This window comes from Nothoprocta perdicaria, unplaced genomic scaffold (genome assembly GCF_003342845.1).
Source record: "Nothoprocta perdicaria isolate Ctin4 unplaced genomic scaffold, notPer1 scaffold_34, whole genome shotgun sequence".
In the NCBI taxonomy this organism is placed as follows: Eukaryota; Metazoa; Chordata; class Aves; order Tinamiformes; family Tinamidae; genus Nothoprocta; species Nothoprocta perdicaria.
Window position 1 is genome coordinate 1729994 of NW_020455577.1, and position 19200 is coordinate 1749193.

At 39.4% G+C, this 19200-nt stretch overlaps 1 protein-coding gene across 1 annotated transcript in view; it reads left to right on the top strand.

Annotated features, from left to right (window-relative positions):
• Positions 1-19200, top strand: part of CDC73 (cell division cycle 73) — an 84484-nt gene that overhangs the window by 23440 nt on the left and 41844 nt on the right. Inside the window, exon 10 of the mRNA XM_026043773.1 lies at positions 138-202. Coding sequence (XP_025899558.1) covers positions 138-202 — 65 coding nt within the window. The remainder of the gene's footprint in view (positions 1-137; positions 203-19200) is intronic.

Below are 19200 nucleotides of genomic sequence, written 5' to 3' on the forward strand. Positions count from 1 at the left end.
AACAAAAACTGAAAACCCACCAGCAKCAAGACCTGTTCCTTGCAAAAATTATGAGAAAGATATTTCCATTGATGTTGACTTAGATGTGATGTCCCTATTTTTGAAATTATTTACAAGAAACTTTTTTTTCTTTGCAGAAACGGAAGGCTTTAAAATTGATACCATGGGCACTTACCATGGAATGACTTTGAAGTCTGTAACGGTAAGCTAAGAGTCCTTTTAAAATATGCTGTGTAGAGCTGTTGTACCTGTTGACTTAATACAAGTAATGAAAGTTATTTTCTGTGGAAAGATATTTTAACTTTGGTCTGTGTGTGGTCCAGAGATTTTTGGGTTCGAGGGACATGTCTATRGTAAGAAGGTGAGATGGGGAGGCTTCATTAGAAGTTCTTTTTATTGGAGATACAACGTTCTTGTCCTTGACTCACAAATTTTTGGTTGTCCTATCTTGTACCTATTAAGAACATAATTTCTTTCATACTCATAATGGATACCACTATAATCACAAAACAAAGAAAAGCAGGCTGTAGGGGATCTCTGTTTCCTACTTTAATATAATAACTTTGTCTCGTGGTGGGTGAATTGGACCTCAACATTATTGTTAAAACTTTCTGTCATAGTGAGATTGACAGTTGTTTCCTTCGTATGATTTTATGATGTTGCTGGTGTGGATTGCTACACCTACAGATGAGAAAAGAAACCCCTCAAACAGAGTTTCTTTTTTTTGCCAGTATTTGTCTACTTTGATGGCAGTGAGTTGAATGCACTCAGACTAATGCTGTTTTGATTTGCTGGTAAGGAGGACAGATGCTGCCAAACTAATGCAGAGCCCTCATTAAGGTTCTTGCCATCTGCACACCTATATAAATCTGATGAATATACAGCACTAAATACTCTCTTAAATCTGTGCACTACTTCTAGTTTGCACTCTTAATTTGAACACAAAGTAGTATCCAGAAAGTAATGTGCCCTTTCTTAGTTTCTTTGTCTGATAAAAGCTCATGCTTAAGTCATTCTTTGCAAACCTTCCTTGGACTTAAAATGTCACCAGCGAGTTAATATTGTAAGGAAGGAGTCTTGGTTCTGAACAGCATCTATAAACATATAGATGATTTCAGAAATTCACAGATGAAGGAAAGAAACAGTCTGCACTGCCCACAGGTTTGTTCTGCCTCTTGCACTAGTTAATTTAGTGACAAGTTTCCTTGCTGTTGGCTGAGGTTGGGCTGCATCGGGGCAGTTTCCTGTGGCCTCATGTTTTGTCTGCTTCAGGTGGTGGCTTTGGGTGCTGGGCAGRGGCAAAGCAAGATTGCAGTAAAACACAAGTATCCAAAGGTTTTAAACCTCAGAGTGTGAGAACTRTGAAAGAATGAACAGTAATTCCAAACACATTATTTTCCAGAATTCATTTAAATGCATGTATATGTATATATATATAAAAATATGTATCTAAAGGTTTTTCATACTAGGAAACCTAGCTCTTACTTAGCTTGCAACTCAGCAGCATTTTGAGGTAGAGTTATTGAGCTGTCCTTGATGCTTTGTTCTGTTGGGAAGAAAATACAGCTAATATTAGAATATTTATAATAAGTGCTTTTTTGGTAATGTAAACTGGAACTTTTTGAAATAATTGCTTCTTAATGCATGGCTGCGCATAGAGCCTTATTTGGTGTCACGAAAAGTGTTAAAACTCCATCTGTCATTTAGACATTTCTCTAAGAAAACTTCTAAGTGATTTTTTTCTAAGTGAGTTTTTGAGTTTTCCAGACTATTAAAAAGCTGCCCTAAATGTTCAGCTCATTCATAAATAGTGGTGACATATTGACTTTGTGTTTTAGAGAGGAAGAAATAAATCTGTTAATTATGTGGCACAGAAATGTTCATCTGTTTTTGTCTAAACTTTGTCACAGTGATGGACCACATAGGCCTAACCCATAACCTTCTTTTTTTTTAAATGAGCTATTAGATTTCACATTATGCTTTTTTTCCATGTGTTCTGATTTTTAATGCCAATCAAAACCACGGGGAAGTGGAAAAGGAGTTTCTCCCCACAGAGTTAATGGGAAAGTACACTGTGCCCGTTGGCACCTCATAAGAATATGGAGGATAGCATAGGAATTATATCCCATGTTATGCCTTGCATGCTGTCCTTGCAGGAAAGGGGTGTATAGCTCCTTTCCTGAACTCAAAGTCCATCTCAATGCACATCTCAAAGTATTACATTGCTCTCAGTGGCTGTATTCAAACCCCAGATCTCTGATTTCCAGCTGGCTTATTAATGATAAACTCAAAAGTTTTAATTCTTATGTCAGTGTTCTGTCTTCACTTGAAGATCTCTTCTGCTGCTTCTGTGGTGTTTGCTTCAGTGACATGTATAGAGAGCAACTAGACTCTCTTGCGGCCTCAATCTTGTCTGGTGAAACCATACTAGTCCTCTTCAAAAACAAGTTTCCAGTTTCAGTTTTTCCATCTTTTTTTGRACATGGAGAAGTAAGTTTGACATAATGTTCCAAGGGAGATGGCGCTAACCATGTGTTCAAAGATGTGAGGTGGTGTTGCCTTGGGAGGGATGGGTTGAATGCTCTTCCTTCCCTTGGTTCTTTACAGCCTTCTCCTTTATTTTTGCACCTCAGTTAATGAGCTGCCTATTGGAAGAGATTGTTTATCCCAATCAGTTGAGTGTTTGACGTTATTGATAACAAATCAAAAGCAGGAKGTAGATGTTACTTTCAAGTGTGTTATTGTGCTATTTCAAGTGTGTTTCTGCTATTCTTTTTTTTGGTCTAAACTAAAAGTTTTACTTTCTTTGGGTGTCTCCTCGATGGAGCCATAAGTTTGCAAATTTCAGGAATTTGCTAGCAATGGGAAAAACTTGGTAGGCATCTACTAGTTAGAACATAAACTGTGTCCCACTGTCTGGAGCTGTCTATCCACTTCTCATGTAAATATAATGATTTAAATGAAATGTGCAAAACTTTGGTTTTGTACTTGTTCCTGTTGCAATGTGAGATGTCCTAGATGGTTACTTTTTTCTTTTTCTTTTTTTTTTCTTAGCAGTAAAACAAACTTCTGCATTTTGACTGMTTTCTTTTCATCAGTGATTTTGCAAACTTTCTTAGCATTCAAAATTTGTGCCAGAACAGATGGTGAATGGTGGGCTTTTCTTTGAAGTAATGTCAGCTAAAATAACTTGTGCTGCTGGCAGTTCTTCCCTCTAACAGGGTTTTTGCTTAATTGGTACACTTACTCTCTCTTAGGAAGAACTGACTTATTTAATGGGTTTTTATTGTGAAGGCATCATTTCATTACTTGTGGAACTGGTTATAACAGGGCAGCTGCCGTGGAAACCTTTCTTTTAAATCCCTGCCACTTCTCCCGTTTCCTGGAGTGGGCTGAGTCTCAGGGAGGCAGTTAAGTTCCTCACAGCAGCTCCTGCCACGTGGCAGCCCAACAGTGTGTCCCACAAATATCTCTTAAAAACATCTTAAAAACATACCTGCATGCTCCAGTTTAAGCCCTACTAACCTCCCAATAGGTAGAAAAAGATCATGGCTTGAAATAAATCACCTAGGAGGCGCAGAGCTCTGAAGAAGTGTGTGTTGGTGCCTTTGTGCCATGAGGGCTGCRAGGAAATGCTGAGAGAGGAGCTGCAGCTGATGTTCTCAAGCTGTTCTGTGCTTGTGTAGAGCAGCACGGGCCAGGTGTATTGCTGGTTTCTGCTGACTGAAGAGAAATGTTAACTGGGATGTTAAGCTGGTGTGGTGGGAGCCCAGGAGGTGGCTTTGACCTTTCTCCTGTATTCTAAGAATGAATTTGAATTTTGCACTGATTATTGCTGCAACCAGAAAGAATTTGACTGCTCGCAATCTCCATGTGAGAAAAGACGATTCGGCGCCCAGGGTAGAGTCCTAGGGAAGCTGCTTGTGAGCTGCCTGTCCCTCAGAGGTGACTCTTGCAACAGGGACCTATAGCAGCATATAGCTGTGCTCTTCCAGGCTGAGGACAGGCTTTGTATGGGTGACGTGTGTATGGAGATATCATTCCYCATGATAACTTGGGTGTTAGTCACTCTGCTGATTCTGCCCATCTTTGTGCCTTGCTTTTCCGAGTTTTCTTGCCTTCAGCTGATAGAGAAGAAAAGACTAGAATGAAAACCCTGTGGCACATCTTATCAACTGGAAGCTGCTGAGGTTTGTGCAAAAAACCCAATGATTTCTGCTATTTGAAGTACCAAGCATTCTGACTTAATCTTAAGGGGTGATTCAATGTTGTTATAAAGTTGAATGTAATAAGATATGCATATCATTGCTTTAAGGCCTTCTGGAAATTACTTTGCCTTTCCTAATTGCTAGAAAGCTCTGTGGTTTTTATCTCCTGGTTTCTTCTGGCATTTGTAGCTGCTGGAGCTCTGAAACTCCCTTTGCCTCTTGTTTTTGCTGCTAGTAACAAGGACCCATCGTCTACAGTCACATGCAGCCACAAACGATCTGGTTCTGGTGTTGTTTGGTGTTAAGTATTAAGACAATTCTCTTATGTAGTTTTGGGCTACGCTTGAAGAATCTGGGTAGTTTAAACTAGGGCTTTAGTTTGAGGCATTTTGCTTGCATCAAACTCAGATGTGAGTGTCTGCAGTGTATTGAAATGTAGAATTTCTTACTAGAGTAAACTTCGAATTTCTAAGTCCTGCTGAGTTCTGTAATAATTTTTTTCTTCCTGTAATTAAACTAATGTCCAACTTGCTGGTGAAACATGTCAGRCTTTTTAACAGTCTTTCAGTTTTAAAATTACACTGAATAACTGTGTGAGAGTATTGGTAATGAAAGGAAATACATTACATGACAACTAAGTAGTTATGTAGACAATACATTAAGTAATTAAATACAAAACAATGCGTTTATTTGCATTAGTATCCTTTCAGCTTCAAGCAGGCTTGGTTTCAGAAGAGCTGCRGCACTGGTTCTGCTCCCCTGTGCTCCTTCTCATCAATCACATYGTGGGCAGGGTCACTTTTTTAAGCGCTAACTAATTGGAGTACGCTCCTGTTCCCATTCCTGTCCCCCAAATCTTTGGAATATAGCACAGTCTCATCTTACTGTACTGGGGAGGTTATGCAGCCTCTGTCTGTAGAAGAATGAAGGGAAAGGTTAAGATGTTTCTGTAATCTCAACCTGGAAAATGCATAGGGACAAAAGCAATCAACGTAGCATATGCATGGATTTTGTACAAAAGATTGCAGCTAATTCATATGCATCTGTGTAAGTAGGTAAATCCGTGAGACTATATGCTATTTTCTGTTTGATTTATTCTGAGGAATTAAGTGAATAGGATGTTATTTGGTGCCAGAACTTGAAAAGGCCCTTTGGAAGCATGTGGTAAATAGGTGTTGTCTTTCAATGGGCAGGTAAATAGCACTYAATTCTTCTTTTCCTTAAGCATGTTTAAGTTAAATAGGAGTGATATAACTAAGTGTTTTAAATGGTTGTGAGAGGGAGGTGTTGAGGGAGGCTCCTTGAATGGTTTGGAGGGGAGGTGTCCGCCAAACAACAGGCGCTTCCGAAGCCTTGGGAGCTGCCTGTGCATCCGTGTCCACGACGCCCTGTGCGAGCACAGCCAGCACTGCATGTTGTATTGAAGGGGCACACAACAGCTTTGCTTCTTGGCATTTCATAGCCTCTGTCACGTCTGAAATACAAAATTATTCTCCCTTGAAGAGTTTTGGTCTAAACAGATGAGTTGGTGGAGACYAAGAACATTCCAAACAAACGCTGCTTTCATGGAAAAGTGCAAGGYTGAACAAAGCTGCGCTCATTTTCTCCAACTATTGTCAAGCACATCTTGTACATCTGTGCCAAGATAGCTGCTGCATCATACAAAAGAACTGGCTGTTTTGTTCCYCACAATAGGTTTATTTTATGGGGGACTGAGAACTGCAATTGCTAGAAGTGAACACTGTAGAGCTAGTCACACATCTGGAATGTGGGCACGGCTGCATTGGCCGCTCTGTTACTGGATAGGAGCACGAGCAGGACCTTGAGCCACCAAGTCCTGTCGCCAACAAGAGGGCTGCTGTCACTGGTCCCTGCCATAGTCAGCTGTGTTGGTGTGCAAAGTGTGCTCATGTCCTGCCTGGCAGATCCCAGAGTGATGGAGATGGAGGAGGACCACCTATAAGACTCCAAAGCATTTTTGAGTATGGAAGTTGAGATATCCAGGGACCTTCCCTAAAGAAAGCCTAACAGTGYTTAGTGAAAGTGCCTTAAAGGCACYTGCTGTGACCTCTAAGATGCGCTGCTAGACCTGTCTTGACCTGAAGCTGGCTGCTGCTCCCAACTTCGCTCGGCATAGGGGTGTCCCCTCARGAAACTTTTCTGCCATGTGCCCTTGGGTCCTTTGAGAATAGTCTAGGGCTTGCTAGGAGACCTGCCCCAGCTGAAAATGTCAAGTGAATTTCCTTTGTGTTTCCTGGTTTAGATATTTAATTTCTGCTTGAATCCCCCTAGATGCCTAATTCTTTTTGTCTTCTTTATCTMTTAAGACACGACTGAAATATGCATTAATGAAAACTTTATAAAACGTTGTGCAGCATCAACTGCATTTGAGCTACAGCTATTTATACTTTGTCCGAATTGTTCTAAACGATCAAATTTCATGTTTGACACAGATTGTACCTCAGGCAATATTGTCAACACGTTTTTTCTACAAACCATCTCCAAAGAGATATGTAATAGCTGCATCTTCAATTGACAGCTTGTCTGTTGTTAAATTTCTTCCAACRAGGAAGGGGGAAACTTAACTGCAATATGATATCCTAATTTATTTGGAATCTGTGAGTACATTACGTAAGTCTTGTGGACTGTTCTTAAAGGCTGCCTGAGATGAGAATATGTTTTAATTTTGCCTCCAATGCAGATGAGCTTGAAATTTTTGGAATTTTACTGGGAGATCCATGAAATCAGTATCTGTTTAAAAGACTAGGGTCATAGCCTAAATAGCATATGTTTGAGCACAGATGGTTGATTTTGTGGATTTTTTTCTTTAATCTTTTTAGCAAGTTTGTTTTATAATGCTTATTGTCACTATTTCTAAATATTTCTGGGTAAAATTTAGACTCTTGGAAAGTGGAAGGTACCCGTGTGCTGGGGGCTAAGATGGCACATGGGAAGGTGTTGGTCCTGCTCTGAGGAGCTTACAGGAGGATTTACTGTTGTGTTAGGGAATGTAACCAAGAATGAATGGGACTTGAAAGATGATGATAAAAACGTGACATGTAGTGTATGTAGAAATGTAGTGACATGAATTATTTTTGTTCCTTGGCCACTGAAAATGGAGACAGGCTGTGGTGTCTGGGACCTTGCTGGGTACATGGAGAGAAGGTTTAGGGGCCTGTGGAGGATGAACCAAATAAAAGGTGACAGAGAACTAAAGGTAGGAGCCCCTCTTCCTTGTTTATCCAGGCCTGCCCCAGAAGTCCTGTTGGTAGCTCTCCTGTGATCGCTGAAGAAAAGYGTTGAGTTTTGTTTTCATGCTAGAGTAATTAAAGTTACAATTCAGTTATGTAATGATCAGTCTAGTCCTCGATGCAATTAATCTGAGCTGATTTTCTTTCTGCAATAACCTTTTTTTCTGCGCTTAGCTGCAGAGATTATGCCATAGTCGTTAGGCCATGTGCACTCCATTACTTCTGTTGAGTGATTTGCTTTTAATGGGGAAGATGCAGGGGGTTATTTGTGGGAGCACAGGGCAGCTCTGCTTGGGGCCCTGGGGAGGTGGGTGTCAAGGGGGACTTGCGGTGTCTAAAAAMACCCCCAGGAAAATGCTTCAAAGCTCCCTCCCCCGTATGTCTGGCTCATAATATTCTGCCAGTACTTCTCAGTGAAGCCATAGCCAATTCTCTCTGGGTGCTTTAATATTTTTGATCAGTTCTGTATTTTTTTCTACCCTGCAAAGGAATTTTTTGCACATCTTAAGCTGCTGCTGTTTGTTTGGGTTTATTCCTTCTCCTCTTTGTGTTTCTTTTCACATATACTATGCTTACGCATAGTATCCCCTCTACCCAACTAGAGGGTATCTGGGTGCAGGGGRCTTTCTTCAGAGATGTGACTTGCTGCCTTTATTTAATCCTCCTATTACAAGACCATAAAACTAAGATAACATTTAGAAAGGAATAGGTGGTAGGCAAGTGTTCTTTAATTCTTGTGTCAGAATATGCMGGTATTCTTTTAGCTCTGAGTATCACAGTCCTCCAAAGCTCAGAACTGAGACAGTTCTTTGGAAGCAAGTGTTAATGAAATGCTAATGTAAGTAATTACCCTGATTTCCCAGTCGTTTGGGGGRACAAATTAGAAGTGACGTCATTCAACACTATTTGAACAGCGCAGCCTCGCCAAGAAGATCCCTTCAGARTGGTAGGAGATGCTTCAACCTTTAAGGCAGGTCGTTTTTACCACCTTTGAGAAGGTAATTGAGAAGTGTGGCCGTGTTTTGGGCTCTACCTGTGAGTTTGTTTTCTGTCTAAATTAAGACATTCATCTCCTGTCTTTTATGCAGCCACGGGCTATTACCGTTGAATTGCATCTTCACCCTTGGGATGATTAGGTGTCTTTTATTTCCATTAGAAAGGGCAGCAGGGCTCCAGGTGAACTCACCCTTTCTCCTGGACTACTAGTAGCAAACAGGAATATAGGAGATCTCAGCTTAGGCTTTCTCCTTAGGTAAATGAYGGCAAAGATGATGTGGGCTCTGTATTGGATATGGCTCCCTTGGGATTGCTTTGATGGCCTTGGATATACCAGCTAGAAGGCACCTGCCATTGCAATGGGCAGAGCTGCCCTCTGGAGCTACATCCATGTTTTGACCACTGCTATGGGAAGGGATGGCTCTTGGGTCCTTATTCAGCTAAGACCTTTTTGAAGATGATCTTCTGCTAAGTGAGGTAGGGAGAGACCTGCTTGAAGCTTCCACGTGTGTGATATCTGATATATTGTCTGTTTGCATTTCCATGTAACACATCCTCTTCTGCCTTGCTGTTTTAATCTGTAAAGGATTATGGGGTTTTTCTGGATAAATCTTCCTGGAGGTTCGGGATTTTAAGATATCGAATAAAATATTGCTTCTAATCTTATGTAAAAGTGATTCTCAGAGGGTGTTTTCCTGCTATTTRAAAATACCTTCATAATCAAGACTTAATATTCCAACCAATCAAGGTATGTCCAGCCATARAACTTCAAAGCAATTGGTAAACTGCTTAGAAGACATGTAACTGTCTTTGAGATCAGCTTTTTTATGTGTGTTTTGAGTATTGGGTTGTAAAYAACTTGCTAGCTAAAAGCCTTTGCTTAGTTTTAACAACCAATGTTTTTATTTCATCTTTCATCTTCTGGCACCCTAAGTTTGAGGAAGCTGAAGTATTTGGTTTSCTGCATTAGTGTATTGTTAGAGTGAAATTATTTTGCTCTCAGCCCTCAGAAGTAAACACTTCCCCTACATAGGTGCATATGAGTATTGCACAAGTTTTTATGCATTAGTGGCAGATAGGCTTTTAAACAGTTTAAAAACGAGTGCATTTGTAGGATGCAACTTTCTTGGAAATTCCTTTGCCTTTGTCCAGTTTTGTTGAAACTGAAAAGCARGGTCGCCGTATATTACGGGAGAAGGGGAACGTGATAAAAAGCTGTTAACAAATTTATTTCCTGAAAAGAAACTTTTTTTTGCTTCAGAGCAAGGAGACTTGAGGGTGAGTAGTATTGATTAATCTTTCTAATTACCTTTGGAGCAGTTTGTAATTTGGACAAACATTGTAATGTTGCTAAATGATAGAGAATATGGTTGTCATTAGCAAGGATGATTTGCTATTTTTTTTATTGTGGTTATGAAGTAAACTACAGTACTTTGGGATGGATTGTYCAGTTTTGTACTGCCTTTAAGTATTTTGTAGGTTATTTAGCTGCTTACAGTGTMTATAGGGGCCTCATACTAGTATAGAAATTGCATACTATTTTAATGGGACATCGTGTGCTGTGATAAAATATTCATATGTATAATTTCAAGTCTTGAAAATGTCACATACGTTCATGTAGACTTCAAAAATATCTAGATATGAACAGCAAGGGAAGTACAGACTAAATCTTTAAATATGTTTTTAAATAGTGAACAGATAGTGATACTACTTTGGAAAATGAAGTTCGGAATGATTCTGGAGTGCCTGAACTAGGTTTACACCTGTTTTTAAATAGTGGTCTTATAGTTGACTCAGATTTTGCATGTAAAACTTAAATGTGTAAATCCTTACTTGTACCTGAAACCCTTTGAACATTGTATTTACTAGCTTGTTACAGCTGCCATTTGCACTAATGAAAAAATAGCCTAATCAAGCATTTGTTCACCTTTATTTGGATGTAATAAGTATTTAATAAGGGTAATTTTCATATATACTTGATTGTACTGTGTGGCGAAAACATATATTCCATGTGCTGTGTAGAGTCACCCCTCTGACAGTTTTCAGCAAGACTCTAAATGTCCTTTTATTTTGTTCTCTGGAAAGCTGCCTACGGTTGACTTTGATATGAAACGGTGTGAATTCTAATTAGCTCAGATGTGAATATAGTCAGGAGACCCTTCTAAGCASCGAGTACCTTGACAATAATCTGTATGTGTGGAACATTTTATGGATGGAAATTTATAATATATGGAAAATATTTTCAAGTATTATAAGCCAATTCTATGGAAGGGAGATGAGAATATAATACCAAGTAGCAAATACTCAACATCCTCCAGGTGATGATTAAGAATATGTTAAATCTATCTATCTATATATAGTGACCACTAATATACTGATATTCCCAGTTATGAATAAGAATCATACCTTTAAGAAAATCATATAGTATTTTCTGTTGCTGTTCATAAAAGGAATGAAAATGATTGATAAACCTGACATTTACTATTTGTCAAACAGCAAGGAATTTCTACTACCTTATGTTCAGTAAAGCAACGCTTCTGTAGTGAAGCTTTATTTAAATTAAAATCTATAGAGATATATTAGTGCCTCATACATGTGGCATAATATATGAATTCCCGGAGCTTTGAGGGTGCTTTTTTTTTTTCTGTTTTTAAAGAAAAACAAAAGTCTGACTTTGCTCAGCTCAGCTTGGCTGGTTCACTCCCCACCACATTCCCCAGAAGGAAGTTAAATTAATTCTGTCCGTAAGAAGATTAAAAGCTGATGGGGTGGGCAGATGTTTTCTTTTCTCAAGGGTGAAGAAAGTAGAATCTGGCATGTCTGGAGATGATGGGAGAAATATTTTCCTTCCAGTTAAACTGCTTTCTGCAAAGATACGTTTGTGTCTTTGAGTGTTTTTTTTTTCTGGTGAAGAGGGGGAAGGTTCTTAATCGCTTTTAAGCTTGTGTGTTGTGATGTTATCTTAGTGAAAGAAAAAGACAATGTATTCTGGTTTATTTATTTACTAGCGGCTCCTCCATCTAATACTGTGTATTGAATTTGCCTGATTTCAGTGTAAATTTAGGTATTAAGATTTTTTTAAACTGTGAACTRTTTTCCACTGAGAGATGTTAAAATGTATAATATTTCTACCTAGTGAGGCATATGCATGCTTCTAAATTGGGTTGCTTTYAGTTGTTCAGATTAATCTTGTAATATTTTGCTTTTCTGTTGATAAAACTTTGTACTTCTTCCTGAGGGCCAGGTTGCTGTAAGAGACACTCAGGGGACATCCCAGGRGATTTTCAGCAGTCTTCCTGGGCATTTTGTCTTGCTGCTTCACCTCTTTGTAGCCTGTAATTTAAAACACAGTCTAAAGATGTTTTTCATTAGTGAAGATTTCCCATCTTTACCAGGACAGGGCTATTGCCATGTACATGGGTATCATGATTAGGAATTTTTGGAAAATTAAGAGTTTTCAGCGGTCCTCCCCATCTTCCTATTAGAGCCAGTCCTTCGTAGTTCTCTTGTTCCTCAAATAAACCTTTCTTTCCTTTGCACAAAGGAAGATGCAATCTAATGTGGCAATATACAATTATTCCTTAAGGCTATATCCACATCAAAGCGCTTGAGCAAATTAAAGCAAATTACCAAAGTGTACAACATCAACATTCATAAGTTATAATGCATTAAATTACCATTGGCTGATGATGTCTTTAGGAATAAAATTACTTTAGCTGTACTTTAATTTCCTTAGTTTACAGTGAGTGAAGGCCAATTTACTCTGCAATAGGAAATTCATGTGGGAATTTAGTGAATTTAAATTAATATGCTTCGATTTCTCACCTTAACTTGAGTTTTTAGAAACACTTAGGACCATGGACAAGCTCATTAAATTTTGGAGCAGCTTCCCAAGACTGTCATATGAATTTCCTGCTTTTCTAGTTCTTGAGGCCCTGTTTTTAATGCTGCGTTCCTAGTCCACGTAGCACTGGAGTTTTCTTTGGAATCAGATCCACTGGTAGAAATTGAGCTTCCATCCTCCTCAGGCCAGCTGGTCACAGCTGCCTTGCGTAGACCTGCAATGGGGTTCATCAACCAGCCCATAAAGACTGCATCCTTTCCAGCAYGTGCAGTTCAGTTCTGGTTTTCATGGGAATTTCCATTCCAGTTGTAAGTTCAGTATATTTGATAGTAAACCTGATAGTAAATTTCCACAATGCAACTGTTGTTCTGTAYGTATTTTCCCCCTTCCCTCTCCCACCTCCCATCAAAAGAAAAAAAGTGCTTTTTTTGTTTATTTAATRTTTTGTGTTTACTGGTATCTTTAAGGAGAGAAGAGAGAAATTAGATTGCTTTATATATTTGATACAATATTTGTTTGTTTTGGGCCATAATTACTACTTTTGAACTTTGCTTCCCTAATTATTACRCAATGAACCATTCATTTCCAGTGCCTGCATGGATAAACGGAAGTCTGCCACTTAAAAATCGCCCTTTTTCATTTATTTACTTAAACTGCTAAGGACAGGATTTTTTTCTCATGTGGTACTTCCTCAGATGCTTCTCTCGTCCAGGGATTCACCTGTAAGTGTGACTTTCCTTGGCATTGGAGTCTTCAGACCAGGTAATGTCTCCAAAGGTGTCTCAACTGTAGAAGTGAAGAGAAAGTATTTCTATTTCTGCCTTGTTTTAATGCTTTTTCCATTTGATGTAATTAGCAGAAGTGTGCTGCAGTGTGATGATGTCTGTTCATGTACTTTGTATATGGCCTGCTAAGGTCTGAAGTTAAAACATCCCTCCAACTAMTTCTGCTTAGCTGACTTTTTGTTCCATTTTGGATTGGACTTTTTTCCTGTTATTGATACCATGGAAAACCATTGAAACCAGTCAATGTAGTGTAGTCTAGCTACTGATATCGCTATTAAAGAGGGTTAATCTGCAATGTGTAACCAATTCTCTCATGTCAACTGAAGAACTCCAACTTTATTAATTGCCTTGCGATTGTTGAATAGAAAATTCAAGCTGTAGCTTGGTATTCTTTAGRAAAAGGTTTGTATTTTCTTTTTTATTTCCATAGGGTCTTCAAAGAGCTGCATGTTGGGTATTAAGATTCCCATAGATGAGACTAGTTAGAAAACTCTCTCTCAGAGAGCATAGGAGAAAATGTTTTATCATTAGATAAGTGTTTCTCTGTGCTCCTCTGGTGTTTGCAGTGGGGAGGGAGATTAAGCATTCTGCAAATAAATCCTGTAACAATTTCTTGTACTACTTTTTCTAGGAATTGCTTATCTGTAATGGGTTACCACAGATCTTCTTAATAGTGAAAAAAATATTGACCTTTGAAGAGACAGTTGGCAGAGGAAATTGGGGAAGCAAAGAAAGGAAGCTATATTCACCTTTCCCAAAATGACTCCTCATTTGTTTGACTTCCCCAAATTCGAGGGCAAAGAGCACCCATGGGTTCCCGTGTCAAGGTTGGCCACTGCAGCTCATGAGATGCTGAATTACTTAGGAAGCCAAGGTGGGAGGCAGAGCTTATTTCTATAGCGACACATCTCAAGCAACTGTTTTTCATTTTAAATAACTAACAAAGCCAGTGTACAATGTGTTTGAGCAAAAATAACTGTACATATGTGCCAGTCTCAGAACAAGTCAGGGTTGCCGTCCAGCCGTGTGCGTTACATGCCGGCTGTGCTGGGCTTAATGCTCATACTGGTAATGGCTTTCACGAACCTAGATTCATTAGTTCTGGGAGTAAAATCCAGGTATTATCTTAGTGCTTGAATTAGCATAGAGAGAGCATAGCACTCTGTATACATCAGCTTCCTAATGGTGTAAATGCATGTAGCTCCAAGATATCATTTAGATAAAAAAAAAAAAAAAAAAAAAACTATTGGACTGAAGTCTATTCCAAGTATAAATCTGTTTTTTTTTTTTACAGGGGAAAATTGCAAATACTACACTAGTAGCTGTTTATCTCTTAAAGCACTTACCTCTCTTGCAACCCGTTTGTCTATAAGGCAAGCTTCATGTGCAACAGAAGTAGCATTTCTCAAAAGGGCTTGATTTATGGAGTGTGTACAGAAGGTAGTAATTACAGAAAGTGTGTGCGAGTTTGTGTGTAAAGTTTATTTTGGGGAACATGGGAAGGATAGGGAAGGGATATGATTGCCTACTTTATTGTTCTTCTCTTCTGCTAATGTGAAATCTGGACAACAGATTTTGATTTTGGTTTCTACAAGTAGAAATTGGGGAAATGATTTAAAGAGAAAAAAGTATAGAGTGTACTTTTTATGAATATGGCAACACTTATGTATCAGTTTACAGCCTGAAAAGTACAGGGAGAAAAAGTTGTGGTTCATTTATTAACACTAACAAAAACTGGATATTTTAAGGTGTGTGTATCAGACATCACCTACTTTTTGAAAGGAGATAACTCGTTAATTCACAACTGGGTAATAGGAAGTAGTGACTATGACCTTTCTAACAGGAGTAAAGTAAATATTTTTAAGGACCTGATGATTACTGCTTCTGTTCTCTTAACTTTTCTTTATTCATTTGAGGGTTCAAGAAATGGTTTAGTTCTTAAAATTATTTCTGGTGATTTTTAGAATAGATAAACCACATTAGTGAAATTGCAAAAGGCATCTGGTGYGTCCAATTTCAAAAGTCACTTCGTATTCGAAAGACAATTTTCTCATGCCATCGTTGAGGGGATTATTGAAAACAATTTTCTGTTGAGGATGTGTTTTCATGTAGGAGCAGTGTGAATTTCTTCTCCAGTTTGCCTCGGTGTATTTGCAGCATACGCTTAGTAATTTGCTTTTTGAGGAACAGATGTGCTAGTTGTCCCCCCAGGTATGTACATGATACTTATTTTAGACTTTTAAGTAATGCTATGAGCACATCTGAGTGAAGATCTTGTTTCTTTAAATTATTGGGCATAAAAATAGAAATGTTACGCTTTTCTGCATTAAAACAGTCAAAATATAACGCTTTAAATTATTTACAGATGATGTAGTGGGAAATTGGTTATTCTCTTGATTCACAAGGTTGGATAATTGAGTTAAATCTTTGTTTGCAAAAATCAATGCCTAGGTGGACTTAAGAGGAAATGCCTGTAAACAATTGGAGGTTTTCTTGTTATTGTTGTGCATCAATGTACTTGTTATGATACGAGAAACATTAATTTTGATCTAGATTGAGATATATGTATTTGATACAATATTCACATTTATTCTGGAAGTGGTGACAGGAGTGTAGAAATCCTGAAAGAAACTTAGAGACTCTGTTTTATCCTCCTGATGTTTCTTAGCCCTCCTCTTGTTTACATGCAAGATACGTTAAATATTTAATMAAGGCAGTGAGCAACTTTGTGTTTTCCTCAGTGACTTGTTTGCTATTTTATTAACGAGGAATTTCCTGTGGCAGTTGGATYGTTTTGCTCGAAGTCTCAGGCGTGCAGAGATGTGGGAACAGTTGGCCTTTCCACAAGGAAGGATGTTGGTTTTGTTTTCTTTTGAGTTGAGGTATTTAGTGGTTCTATTCATGTCGTTCATTCAGAATTTAATACACAACTTTAAACAGCCTTAACAAGGAAAGAAGTGGAGATATGTTTTCGAGGACCTTTTTATGTGGAAAAGATTCATCTTTTCCATCCTTGCAAACATGGCTGCTTCCTCTGGTCTGATGGTTGTCATCAGGGGAGTTTCGAACCTTGAARGGTTTTGCGCTGTTCTTGGTTGTTTCATCTTCTTGCCTTGAATTAATTGAAGATGGTATCAAAGCTGGAATGCCTAAAATGTTGGGATGAGGAATGTGTGCTTGACAGGCTCCTCTTTCTAGTGCAGTGGCYATAAAAGAAGGAAAGGAGACTTTTCCACTATGTCCCAGCTGAGTGTCTGGGAGATCATAGCAAGGACTAATCGAATATTCATATTAAACARTTAAAATGTCGGTTAAAATTAGGTAATGCTGAATGGGCTAAAAGGAGATGGTAGCGCTTGTTATGATGCTCCTGGCTTTGGGTGCGTCCTCTTATATCCTTGAACRCACGTTGGGCCACGGTGAGGCAGAACAGCCGCTGTGTTTTCCTGTTATAGGAGTGTGTTGGCTACAGGCGGATCAAGGCAACAGCCGCTTCCCCCTTGCCCTGTTCTCTGCAGCAAACGCTTCCTTCTCRGGCCGTGCGTGAGGGAGTGGAACCCTTGAGGGCCCTGTCAGATGTTTGTGCAGCCCCAGCTCCTTCCCCTCGCGCACCAGCCCCGCGTGGCCCCAGCTCTTCGGTGAAGCCTCGGTGGCTGTGTAGGGCTCTGCCGCGAGGTCCCCACGGCTGCAGGGACCCCTTCCCACCGCTGTGTTCCCAGGCTACGTCTTGGGAGCAACTTCTCAAGCGCGGGCTGGAGGAAAGGACAAGGGCGAATGCCTGCGGCCTGGGCCATGCAGCGCTCAGCTCGTGAGCGTGCGTGCATCGCTGCCTCTGTCCCCTTAGCGGGATCATGATAACTGTCACATTTAAATGCTTAAGAGAGCTCTTGTATCTGTTGCCATGGCAATATCAGGAAGGCAACATGGTAGTTTTCATCTATATCCATGTTCAGCTTAATTCTCTTGAAGCTGTTTAACGGTGGAAGGAAGGTACCACGTTGCGCCAKCTCTAGTTTTGTCTTGAGTTGGGCAGTAGCAAATGAAAGCTCAAGCTCCCACTTGATTTGAAAGGGAAAYTTAAATTCTACATGCAACTAGCTAGTTTCCATTGGGTATGATTTGCCTTGGGATTGACATTCCTATATGTAAAACATTATCTGTGGATCTCCTGACCTGCCATTTCTGGCTGTGTGCTATTTCTTATAATTACTTCTATTCAGGCTGTAATAAAAGGCCTGCCCTGCCATCCAGRCCCTGCCATTCCATTGCAGAGCTGCGTCTACCTCGGGTATCTTTTCCTCTAGAAGCGAAGTATAAACATTTCCCTCTAGAAATTCTGATGTAGCTTTCTGTTTTGTCCTTGCTCTAATGCTTTCCTTCAGAACAGAGCCTGCCCTGTATGTCTTAACCTACATGATGTTATTTGGCTGCCTCACTTCTGGTTTCTAGCAGCTGTGCTTTTCTCCTTCACATTCAAGAGCCTTTTCTCCCCTCTGCCCCGGTACAAGTTGTTGCGCTCAGCAGCCCTCCTGCCCAGGAAGCCTTTGCCTGCTCCTTGCCTTGGGTGTCAAGCGGAGCCGTTCCTGCTCTCCTCACTGACCCACGTTTTCCTGGTGCGGTTGTGCCGACCTGGTCGCCAGGTATCGCGGAGCRTGTGGTGCCCGAGATGTGCCCAGCTGCTTGGGAGCTTTGATTGAAAGGGAAGAAACATCTCATGAGATGGTGACAGCCGCACTTGATGCGCTTCACTTGTGCAGGAGTTGCTTATTTGACACTATGAGGYTCAGAAGTGATTTTTTCAAAAAAATCAAAACTAGTTAAACATCTCCTGATGCTTTTATTTTTTTTGTAAATTCAGTGGGGAGCATATTCTTGCCTTAGCATGAATGTAAGAAGTAGTAACTTCATGTTAGCATCTTAACTCTCTTCCTTTCATCTCCTCCTARAAAGTTTTCACACATTGCTCTAAGTATTCATTCAAGAGCTAAGATTTTATTGCACAGTTGGATTCTGAGGGTATTTTACATAGAAGAATAATTGAGGATGATTTTAATGTACCGAGAACTGGTGAGGTGAGGGTGAACCCTCCAGAATAATGGCTTAAGTATTGGCTTTTAGCTCCCCTTTTCCACCCTGGTCCATCCRAATTTATGAGCTGGTAAGGATTTCAAAACGCTTAATATAAGCCTTAGCATGAGCCTTTATTCTGACTGTATTTTGAAAATAGAGCCTTGCAGGTGGCTATTTTATACTTCCTGCATAGCAAATGGTGGAGAAAAAAAGGAAAAAAAAAAAAAAAAACCCAAGTTTTAAATTAGTATTCTGTGCAGCTCTGCCTGAAAGCTGGTCTGCCTGATCTCTTCTAGATAACTACCTTCATATAATTTTGAGTTACTGTAGGAGAGARAAATAACCTTTGTGTAAAGATCTTATGGGACACTAAGTTTCTCCTCAGAGAAGCTGCTGGCTCTGGGAAGTGCCTTAATCCTATTTTTCAGAATAGAACTGGTCATGAGCTTTCCCGAAGAGGAACAGGCCATGGGTGTGGGGGATAGGACCAGTCTTCTTGCTCCTGAACTTGTAACCACAATTTTTTCCATCAAGCCAACTCAGTGTGTGTGGCAAACCACCCGACTTGCTGAGTTACCTAGAGGTGTGAACAGCTTTTTGTAACTAATCACATTTTCATGAGGCTTTATTTTRGTCATTTAGCTTTAGTGTGTAAATCTTTCTGTTACAAGTTGCACTTACTGGAAAGAATTTAGATCTCTTCAGCTTCTTACACTTTAATTTTTCGGAGATGTTTCTTTGCCATAATGATGGTAGTGATGATACACTTCTCCTGTAGTAAGTTTTCAGCCATAATTTTCTGTATTTGTTTTCAATATAAAGCAAAAGTACAAAGAAGTAAAAACATTTTAAGTTCATTTTACACAAAACTCTGTACCTCAATCAGTAAACTGGTTATAACTGAATTTCTTATTGCATTGCACACATTAGACTTTTAGACACAAACTTTTATCCTGTTGCTGTTGAAAATGATTTCTTTTGTCTTGGTCAATGCCGAAAGGAGGTGAGAAAAGTTGTCAAAGATTTTAACAATATAAATTATTGCA